Genomic DNA, 11,145 nt, shown 5'->3' with positions numbered 1-11,145 from the left:
TTATAGCTCTTTACTCATCTTGTCTCTATTAATCAGGCATCGATGGGCGTAAACCCTGAATAGCTTAGTCCAACTAGATGCGCTATTTGCAATTAGCCTAAAAAGACACTCCAAAATTGTCTTTTTTTTCTCCTCCCTCACAGGGGCCCCTAGTGCGCACGGGCCCCTGGGCCTGTGCCCATAAGGCCCATTGGTTAATCCGGCCCTGCACTTTAGAGTCACTTTAGAGCTAGTGTTTGAATGATTCTCTATAGCGTAATGTGAAGCGGCGTTTCTGGTGTGTGACCCCCTTAAGGTGATGACAAAACAGCTGATTTTGCTCACATTTTAAGATTGTAAGTCTGAACGTGACGTGAAATGCTATCCGTCTACAGAGATTTCTCACCAGACTGCTGTTGTGTTTGAGATAAGGAGGGACAAGGCTGAATCCAGCTTCTTATTCGCAGCTATATATGTACAGTTGAAGACAGAATTATTAGCACCCTTTTGGTTTTAATTTTCTTTTTTAAATATTTCACAAATGATTTTTAACAGAGCAAGGAAATTTTCACAGTGTGTCTGATAATATTTTTTCTTCTGGAGAAAGTCTTTTTTGTTTTATTTCGGCTAGAATAAAAGCAGTTATTAGTTTTTTAAAAAACATTTTTGGGACAAAATTATGAGCCCCTTTAAACTTTTTTTTTTTTCCGATAGTCTACAGAACAAACCATCATTATACAATAACTTGACTAATTACCCTAACCTGCCTAGTTACCCTTATTAACCTAGTGAAGCCTTTTAATGTCACTTTAAGCTGTATAGAAGTGTCTTGAAGAATATCTAGTCTAATATTATTTACTGTCATCATGACAAAGAGAAAATAAATCAGTTATTAGAGATGGTTTTTTAAAACTATTATGATTAGAAATGTGCTGAGACAATCTTCCCAGAACAGAAATTGGGGAAAAAAATAAACAGGGGCGCTAATAATTCTGACTTCAACTGTGTATGTATGTATATATATATATATATATATATATATATATATATATATATATATATATATATATATATATATATATATATATATATATATATATATATATAATGTATGTAGATGTATGAGTGTATAAGTGTGTGTGGTGTATGTGTTTGTGTGAGTTTTTAGTTATGTGTATGTTTATAGAGTGTGTGTGTTTATAGATATGTGTGTTTGTGTTAGCACCATTGCTTGCAGCCGTTTCTCCTCTCTTTAGTGTGTGTGTGTGTGTGTGTGTGTGTGTGTGTGTGTGTGTGTGTGTGTGTGTGTGTGTGTGTGTGTGTGTGTGTGTGTGTGTGTGTGTGTTTAATCCGCTCTGTAATCTGTGCATCTGTAACTCTGACAGTGTTGTTATCAGATTCTCCTGTAAATCCCACACACACACACACACACACACACTCCGCACGGCTCAGATTCCAGCCATTTGCAGGACTCTAGCAAAGCCTCATCTGCTAATTGTTGTTTTGGGCGATTCTTGTTTCTGTGCCTGCAGGGGACGGACGGATGAACGGGGATGCTTTTACACACACACACACACACACACACACACACACACACACACACACACACACACTCTCTCTCTCTCTCAGAACTCGCAGCTTTGGGTTTCTTAAAGGAATGAATGAATGACGGCTTTAATTATAGTCAGGCTCTTCTGCTCAGCAGGACTCGATTCAGGACTTCTGTGCTGGGGGAACTCTAAAATGCTGGGTTGTTTTGAAATGTAGACAACTGGGTTAAAAGCATGATTTATTTAAATGTATAAAGTAACGCCACATGCAGTCAAATATTGACAAGTCCAACACTGAGTTCATTATTAGATTAAATGTATATTATACTTCATAACCCAACTATCCATATTTGACCCAGCATTTTCAAGAGTCTTGTAAATCAAATAGACTGACTGATTCCAGATCATTTAAGAGCTACATAAAAGTTAATTATAAATCAATATATTTGCATTTTATATAACTGTACTACACTTTTAATACATGACTGTATATTCATTCATTCATTCATTCATTCATTTTCCTTTGATAGTCCCTTTATTAATCAGGGGTCACCACAGTGGAATGAACTGACAACTATTACAGCAAATGTTTTACCCAGTGGATGCCTTTCCAGCTGCAACCCAGTACTGGGAAACACTCATACATATGCAAACTCGTATACCACAGCCAATTTAGTTTATTAATTCCCTTTTAGCGCATGTGTTTGGACTGTGAGGGATACATATATATATATATATATATATACACACACACACACACTCACCGATCACTTTGTTAGCTACACCTTATAGCTTTGGACCTCTTTTACGTTCAGAACTGCCTTAATCCTTGGTGTTGTAGATTCAACAAGCTACTGGAAATATTCCTCAGAGATTTTGCTCCATATTGTCATGATAGCATCACACAGTTGCTGCAGATTTGTCGGCTGCACATCCATGATGCCAATCTCCCGTTCCACCACATCCCAAAGCTGCTCTATTGGATTGAGCTCTGGTGACTGTGGAGGCCATTTGAGTACAGTGAACTCATCGTCATGTTCAAGAAACCAGTCTGAGATGATTGAGCTTTATGACATGGCCATTACACCACCACCACCAGCCTGAACCGCTGATACAAGGCAGGATGATCCATGCTTTCATGTTGTTGAGGCCAAATTCTGACCCGATCATCTGAATGTGTGAGCAGAAATGGAGACTCATCAGAGCAGCAACGTTTCTCCAATCTTCTATTGTCCAGTTTTGGTGAGTCTGTGTGAATTGTAGCCTCAGTTTCCTGTTCTTAGCTGACAGGAGCGGCACCCGGTGTGCTCTTCTGCTGCTGTAGCCCATCCGCCTCAAGGTTGGCCGTGTTGTGTGTTCAGAGATGCTCTTCTGCAGAGCTCGGTTGTAACGAGTGCTTATTTGAGCTACTGTTGCCTTTCTATCAGCTGGAACCAGTCTGGCCATTCTCCTCTGGCCTCATCAACAAGGCATTTGCGCCCACAGAACTGCCGCTCACTGGATATTTCCTCTTTGTCGGAGCATTCTCTGTAAACCCTAGAGATGGTTGTGTGTGAAAATCCCAGTAGATCAGCAGTTTCTGAAATACTCAGAGCAGCCCGTCTGGCAGCAACAACCATGCCACGTTCAAAGTCTCTTAAATCCCCTTTCTTCCCCATTCTGATGCTCGCTTTGAACTGCAGCAGATCCTCTTGACCATGTCTACATGCCGAAATGCAGCGAGCTGCTGCCATGTGATTGGCTGATTAGACATTTGCATTAATGAGCAGTTAGACAGGTGTACCTAATAAAGTGGCCGGTGAGTGTAGCTCCTGTGAATGAAAATATTGCAATGTCACATTTTTACAATATCGCACAGCCCTAATTTTCAGCATCATTACTTTAGTCTTTACAGTCACATAATGCTTCGGAAATCAGTATAATGTATTGATCAGACAAGACCCAATCTTTAAAAAAAAATCCAGGATCATATGTGTAAAACAAAATCCAGGATAATTTGAATAAAGCTTGTATAGAAAGTCTTGTAACACACACTATCATTCAAATGCTTGACGTCAGTATATATTCTTAGGAAATTCAAACTAGCAATACAGACAATTCTGCTTTGCATGACTGGAGTAAACTCTGCTTATCTGTGCATTCAGTAGGTGTGTGTGTGTGCGCGCGTGTGAGGGTGAATCTGGCCTGATGGACAGCAATGCGTTTGTGTGTCTGTGTGTGTGAGAATCTGTGGCCTGATGGACGTGTGAGTGATCAGTGTACGCAGGACCTCTCCTGTCCTTCATCATCTGGTCTGTGACCTCTCAGACAGGCGACTGAAGGCTTGATTTTCTGTGTGCCAGACCGGCGCTGTAAATTACAGACTAGAGTGAATCTGACCAGCTTCCAGTGTTGCTCATCAACACCTGCTGACAGGCAACGTTTCACTAGGAAATCTGCTCAGACAATGCTGGAAGTGCTTCATATCTGGATTAGCTGCCAATAGCTGTGCTTCCATCCATATAGGCAGATTAGATAAATGTGCGAACTGGAATAAGGCATAAAACATTCGTGAATAACACAGCGTTTCCAGTCAATGAGGAACACAAGCATCCTGCTGCTCCTGCACAGATATCACTGAGAGAAGTGGAGTTTGCTGCTCTGTTAGGATTGGCCACTGTGGTGTTTGTTCTCCTCTAATAAATCTTTTATTGAATTGTTAATGAAATAAAGTATTTCTGGAGTGATATTCTAAAATGTTCGTAAAGCAGGTTGTTGAAGCTTATCTAGTGCTGATAGTCTATGTGCTGCTGTGTTTTTGAGGAATCTACGAGACTCCTGGAGGAACAGTTCTCCTTCAGGCTCATCTGGACATCGAGACCTTCACTATGGACCGAGAGGTGCGCAAGATCAAGCAGAGCCTCGGCATCAAGTTCTCTGAGCTCATCTATAACGGTACAACACACAACAACACACAAAACATGACACAACACAGCTTTGATGAAAACAGCACAGGGATTATCTGTCTGTCTGTTGTTCTGGCTGTTTTTCTGTCTATTGTCTGTTCTTTTGTTTGTTTTTTCTCTTTGTCTGTTTTTCTGTTTCTCTCTCTGTCTATGTCTATTTTATCTGTCTGTTGATGTTCTACTGTCTGTCATCTGTTTTTCTCTCTCTGTTGCTCTGCTCTTCTGTCTGTTGTCTGTCCTTCTGTACACTGTCTGTTGTTCTGCCTGTTGTCAGTTGTTATGTCTGTAGTCTGTTGTTATGTCTGTTGTTTTGCTTGTTGTCTGTTGTTATGTCTGTAGTCTGTTGTTCTGTCTGTTGTTATGTCTGTTGTTCTGCCTGTTGTCAGTTGTTATGTCTGTAGTCTGTTGTTATGTCTGTTGTTCTGCCTGTTGTCTGTTGTTATGTCTGTTGTTCTGCCTGTTGTCAGTTGTTATGTCTGTAGTCTGTTGTTATGTCTGTTGTTCTGCCTGTTGTCTGTTGTTATGTCTGTTGTTTTGCCTGTTGTCTGTTGTTATGTCTGTTGTTCTGCCTGTTGTCAGTTGTTATGTCTGTAGTCTGTTGTTATGTCTGTTGTTCTGCCTGTTGTCTGTTGTTATGTCTGTTGTTCTGCCTGTTGTCTGTTGTTATGTCTGTTGTTTTGCCTGTTGTCTGTTGTTATGTCTGTAGTCTGTTGTTATGTCTGTTGTTTTGCCTGTTGTCTGTTGTTATGTCTGTAGTCTGTTGTTATGTCTGTTGTTCTGTCTGTTGTCTGTTGTTATGTCTGCTGTTGTACCTGTTGTCTGTTATGTATGTAGTTCTGCCTGTTGTCTGTTGTTATGTCTGTTGTTCTGCCTGTTGTCAGTTGTTATGTCTGTAGTCTGTTGTTATGTCTGTTGTTCTGCCTGTTGTCTGTTGTTATGTCTGTTGTTTTGCCTGTTGTCTGTTGTTATGTCTGTAGTCTGTTGTTATGTCTGTTGTTTTGCCTGTTGTCTGTTGTTATGTCTGTAGTCTGTTGTTATGTCTGTTGTTCTGTCTGTTGTCTGTTGTTATGTCTGCTGTTGTACCTGTTGTCTGTTATGTATGTAGTTCTGCCTGTTGTCTGTTGTTATGTCTGTTGTTCTGCCTGTTGTCAGTTGTTATGTCTGTAGTCTGTTGTTATGTCTGTTGTTCTGCCTGTTGTCTGTTGTTATGTCTGTTGTTTTGCCTGTTGTCTGTTGTTATGTCTGTAGTCTGTTGTTATGTCTGTTGTTTTGCCTGTTGTCTGTTGTTATGTCTGTAGTCTGTTGTTATGTCTGTTGTTCTGTCTGTTGTCTGTTGTTATGTCTGCTGTTGTACCTGTTGTCTGTTATGTATGTAGTTCTGCCTGTTGTCTGTTGTTATGTCTGTTGTTTTGCCTGTTGTCTGTTGTTATGTCTGTTGTTCTGTCTGTAGTTCTGCCTCTTGTTTGTTGTTATGTCTGTTGTTCTGTCTGTAGTCTGTTGTTATGTCTGTTGTTCTACCTGTTTTCTGTTGTTCTGTCTGTTGTTCTGCCTGTTGTCAGTTGTTATGTCTGTAGTCTGTTGTTATGTCTGTTGTTTTGCTTGTTGTCTGTTGTTATGTCTGTAGTCTGTTGTTCTGTCTGTTGTTATGTCTGTTGTTCTGCCTGTTGTCAGTTGTTATGTCTGTAGTCTGTTGTTATGTCTGTTGTTCTGCCTGTTGTCTGTTCTTATGTCTGTTGTTTTGCCTGTTGTCTGTTGTTATGTCTGTAGTCTGTTGTTATGTCTGTTGTTTTGCCTGTTGTCTGTTGTTATATCTGTAGTCTGTTGTTATGTCTGTTGTTCTGTCTGTTGTCTGTTGTTATGTCTGCTGTTGTACCTGTTGTCTGTTATGTATGTAGTTCTGCCTGTTGTCTGTTGTTATGTCTGTTGTTCTGCCTGTTGTCAGTTGTTCTGTCTGTAGTCTGTTGTTATGTCTGTTGTTTTGCCTGTTGTCTGTTGTTATGTCTGTTGTTTTGCCTGTTGTCTGTTGTTATGTCTGTAGTCTGTTGTTCTGTCTGTTGTCTGTTGTTATGTCTGTTGTTTTGCCTGTTGTCTGTTGTTATGTCTGTAGTCTGTTGTTATGTCTGTTGTTTTGCCTGTTGTCTGTTGTTATGTCTGTAGTCTGTTGTTCTGTCTGTTGTCTGTTGTTATGTCTGCTGTTGTACCTGTTGTCTGTTATGTATGTAGTTCTGCCTGTTGTCTGTTGTTATGTCTGTTGTTTTGCCTGTTGTCTGTTGTTATGTCTGTTGTTCTGTCTGTAGTTCTGCCTCTTGTTTGTTGTTCTGTCTGTTGTTATGTCTGTTGTTCTGTCTGTAGTCTGTTGTTATGTCTGTTGTTCTGCCTGTTCTCAGTTGTTATGTCTGTAGTCTGTTATGTCTGTAGTTCTGCCAGTTGTTCTGCCTGTTGTTCTGTCTGTTGTTCTGCCTGTTGTCTGTTGTTATGTCTGTTGTTCTGCCTGTTGTCTGTTGTTATGTCTGTTGTTCTGTCTGCTGTTCTGCCTATTGTTTTGTCTGTTGTTCTGTCTGTTGTTATGTTTGTTGTTCTGCCTGTTGTCTGTTGTTATGTCTGTTGTTATATCTGTTGTTCTGCCTGTTGTCTGTTGTTATGTCTGTTGTTCTGTCTGTTGTTCTGCCTGTTGTCTGTTGTTATGTCTGTTGTTCTTCCTGTTGTCTGTTGTTATGTCTGTTGTTATGTCTGTTGTTATGTCTGTTGTTCTACCTGTTGTCTGTTGTTATGTCTGTTGTTCTGCCTGTTCTCTGTTGTTATGTCTGTAGTCTGTTATGTCTGTAGTTCTGCCAGTTGTTCTGCCTGTTGTTCTGTCTGTTGTTCTGCCTGTTGTCTGTTGTTATGTCTGTTGTTCTGCCTGTTGTCTGTTGTTATGTCTGTTGTTCTGTCTGCTGTTCTGCCTATTGTTTTGTCTGTTGTTCTGTCTGTTGTTATGTTTGTTGTTCTGCCTGTTGTCAGTTGTTATGTCTGTAGTCTGTTGTTATGTCTGTTGTTTTGCTTGTTGTCTGTTGTTATGTCTGTAGTCTGTTGTTCTGTCTGTTGTTATGTCTGTTGTTCTGCCTGTTGTCAGTTGTTATGTCTGTAGTCTGTTGTTATGTCTGTTGTTCTGCCTGTTGTCTGTTGTTATGTCTGTTGTTTTGCCTGTTGTCTGTTGTTATGTCTGTAGTCTGTTGTTATGTCTGTTGTTTTGCCTGTTGTCTGTTGTTATGTCTGTAGTCTGTTGTTATGTCTGTTGTTCTGTCTGTTGTCTGTTGTTATGTCTGCTGTTGTACCTGTTGTCTGTTATGTATGTAGTTCTGCCTGTTGTCTGTTGTTATGTCTGTTGTTCTGCCTGTTGTCAGTTGTTATGTCTGTAGTCTGTTGTTATGTCTGTTGTTTTGCCTGTTGTCTGTTGTTATGTCTGTTGTTTTGCCTGTTGTCTGTTGTTATGTCTGTAGTCTGTTGTTATGTCTGTTGTTTTGCCTGTTGTCTGTTGTTATGTCTGTAGTCTGTTGTTATGTCTGTTGTTCTGTCTGTTGTCTGTTGTTATGTCTGCTGTTGTACCTGTTGTCTGTTATGTATGTAGTTCTGCCTGTTGTCTGTTGTTATGTCTGTTGTTTTGCCTGTTGTCTGTTGTTATGTCTGTTGTTCTGTCTGTAGTTCTGCCTCTTGTTTGTTGTTCTGTCTGTTGTTATGTCTGTTGTTCTGTCTGTAGTCTGTTGTTATGTCTGTTGTTCTACCTGTTGTCTGTTGTTATGTCTGTTGTTCTGCCTGTTCTCAGTTGTTATGTCTGTAGTCTGTTATGTCTGTAGTTCTGCCAGTTGTTCTGCCTGTTGTTCTGCCTGTTGTCTGTTGTTATGTCTGTTGTTCTGCCTGTTGTCTGTTGTTATGTCTGTTGTTCTGTCTGCTGTTCTGCCTGTTGTTTTGTCTGCTGTTCTGCCTGTTTTTTTGTCTGTTGTTCTGTCTGTTGTTATGTTTGTTGTTCTGCCTGTTGTCTGTTGTTATGTCTGTTGTTCTATCTGTTGTTCTGCCTGTTGTCTGTTGTTATGTCTGTTGTTCTGTCTGTTGTTCTGCCTGTTGTCTGTTGTTATGTCTGTTGTTCTTCCTGTTGTCTGTTGTTATGTCTGTTGTTATGTCTGTTGTTATGTCTGTTGTTCTACCTGTTGTCTGTTGTTATGTCTGTTGTTCTGCCTGTTCTCTGTTATGTCTGTAGTCTGTTATGTCTGTAGTTCTGCCAGTTGTTCTGCCTGTTGTTCTGTCTGTTGTTCTGCCTGTTGTCTGTTGTTATGTCTGTTGTTCTGCCTGTTGTCTGTTGTTATGTCTGTTGTTCTGTCTGCTGTTCTGCCTATTGTTTTGTCTGTTGTTCTGTCTGTTGTTATGTTTGTTGTTCTGCTTGTTGTCTGTTGTTATGTCTGTTGTTCTGTCTGTTGTTCTGCCTGTTGTCTGTTGTTATGTCTGTTGTTCTTCCTGTTGTCTGTTGTTATGTCTGTTGTTATGTCTGTTGTTCTACCTGTTGTCTGTTGTTATGTCTGTTGTTCTGCCTGTTCTCTGTTGTTATGTCTGTAGTCTGTTATGTCTGTAGTTCTGCCAGTTGTTCTGTCTGTTGTTCTGCCTGTTGTCTGTTGTTATGTCTGTTGTTCTGCCTGTTGTCTGTTGTTATGTCTGTTGTTCTGTCTGCTGTTCTGCCTATTGTTTTGTCTGTTGTTCTGTCTGTTGTTCTGTCTGTTGTTATGTTTGTTGTTCTGCCTGTTGTCTGTTGTTATATCTGTTGTTCTGCCTGTTGTCTGTTGTTCTGTCTGTTGTTCTGCCTGTTGTCTGTTGTTATGTCTGTTGTTCTTCCTGTTGTCTGTTGTTATGTCTGTTGTTATGTCTGTTGTTCTACCTGTTGTCTGTTGTTATGTCTGTTGTTCTGCCTGTTCTCTGTTGTTATGTCTGTAGTCTGTTATGTCTGTAGTTCTGCCAGTTGTTCTGCCTGTTGTTCTGTCTGTTGTTCTGCCTGTTGTCTGTTGTTTTGTCTGTTGTTCTGCCTGTTGTCTGTTGTTCTGCCTGTTGTCTGTTGTTATGTCTGTTGTTCTGTCTGCTGTTCTGCCTATTGTTTTGTCTGTTGTTCTGTCTGTTGTTATGTTTGTTGTTCTGCCTGTTGTCTGTTGTTATGTCTGTTGTTCTATCTGTTGTTCTGCCTGTTGTCTGTTGTTATGTCTGTTGTTCTGTCTGTTGTTCTGCCTGTTGTCTGTTGTTATGTCTGTTGTTCTGCCTGTTGTCTGTTGTTATGTCTGTTGTTCTGTCTGCTGTTCTGCCTATTGTTTTGTCTGTTGTTCTGTCTGTTGTTATGTTTGTTGTTCTGCCTGTTGTCTGTTGTTATGTCTGTTGTTCTATCTGTTGTTCTGCCTGTTGTCTGTTGTTATGTCTGTTGTTCTGTCTGTTGTTCTGCCTGTTGTCTGTTGTTCTGTCTGTTGTTCTTCCTGTTGTCTGTTGTTATGTCTGTTGTTATGTCTGTTGTTATGTCTGGTTTTCTGCCTGTTGTCTGTTGTTATGTCTGTAGTCTGTTGATATGTCTGTTGTTATGTCTGTTGTTCTGTCTGTTGTTCTTCCTGTTGTCTGTTGTTATGTCTGTTGTTCTGTCTGTTGTTCTGTCTGTTGTCTGTCTGTTCTGTCTGTTGTCTGTTCTGTGTATTTTTCTGCCTGTCCTGTCAGTTGTTCTGTTTGTTGTTTGTTCTGTCTGTTGTCTGTCCTTCTGTTTGTTGTCTGCTGTTCTGCCTGTTTTTCTGTCCTTTTTGACTGTTCATTTTTTGTTTGACTGTTTTTCTATCTGTTCTTTCATTTTGTCCACTGCCTGTTCTTCTGTCTGTTTTTCTCAGTTTTTTGTCCGTTCTTCTGTTTGTCTTTTGTTTTTGTCTGTGTTCATCTGTCTGTTTTTTCTGTTTGTTTGTCTGTTCTTCTGTCTGTATTGTCTGTCTGTTGTCTGTTTTTTCTGTCCGTCTGTTTGTCTTGTCTGCTCTTTTGTGTGTCAGTATGTCTGTTCTTCCATATTTTTTCTGCCTGTTGTCTGTTCTGCTCTCTGACTCTCTTTCGTCTGGTATTCTGTCTGTTGTCTGTTCTGCTCTCGGTCTGTCTGTCGTCTAGTATTCTGTTTGTTGATCTGTCTGTCTGTTCATATGTCTGTTTGGCATTCTGTCTGTTTTATGTCTGTACTGCTTTCTGTCTGTCATCTGGTATTCTGTCTGTTGGTTTGTCTGTCTGTCTGTCGTCTGATGGTCTGTCTGTCTGTCTGTCGTCTGATATTCTGTCTGACTGTCTGTTGTCAGGTATTCTGCCGGTTTGTTGTCTGTACTGTTCTGTATCTGTCTGTCGTCTGATATTCTGCTGTCTGTTGGTCTGTCTGTCGGTCATCTGGTATTCTGTCTGTTGTCTGTTCTGCTCTCTGTCGTCTGGTATTCTGTCTGTCTGTTGTCTGTTCTGCTCTCTGTCGTCTGGTATTCTGTCTGTTGTCTGTTCTGCTCTCTGTCTGTCGTCTGGTATTCTGTTTGTTGATCTGTCTGTCTGTCCGTCTGTCTATTTGGCATTCTGTCTGTTTTTTGTCTGTACTGCTTTCTGTCTGTCGTCTGGTATTCTGTCTGTTGGTCTGTCTGTCTGTCGTCTGGTATTCTGTC

The 11,145-nt window shown here is 40.4% G+C and overlaps 1 protein-coding gene across 2 annotated transcripts in view; it reads left to right on the top strand.

The window, feature by feature from the left end:
• Positions 1-11,145, top strand: part of ass1 (argininosuccinate synthase 1) — a 95,762-nt gene that overhangs the window by 74,163 nt on the left and 10,454 nt on the right. For both annotated transcript variants that reach the window (XR_015490143.1, NM_001004603.1), the window contains 1 exon segment: positions 4,332-4,463. Coding sequence is in view for 1 of the 2 variants with exons in the window: in NM_001004603.1 (NP_001004603.1) it covers positions 4,332-4,463 (132 nt within the window). In the remaining variant the exon portion in view is untranslated.

This window comes from Danio rerio, chromosome 5 (assembly GCF_052040795.2).
Source record: "Danio rerio strain M-AB ecotype USA chromosome 5, GRCz13ab, whole genome shotgun sequence".
Classification (NCBI taxonomy): domain Eukaryota; kingdom Metazoa; phylum Chordata; class Actinopteri; order Cypriniformes; family Danionidae; genus Danio; species Danio rerio.
Note: the sequence above shows the minus strand (reverse complement) of the source record. Positions and strands in the feature narration are given on the sequence as shown.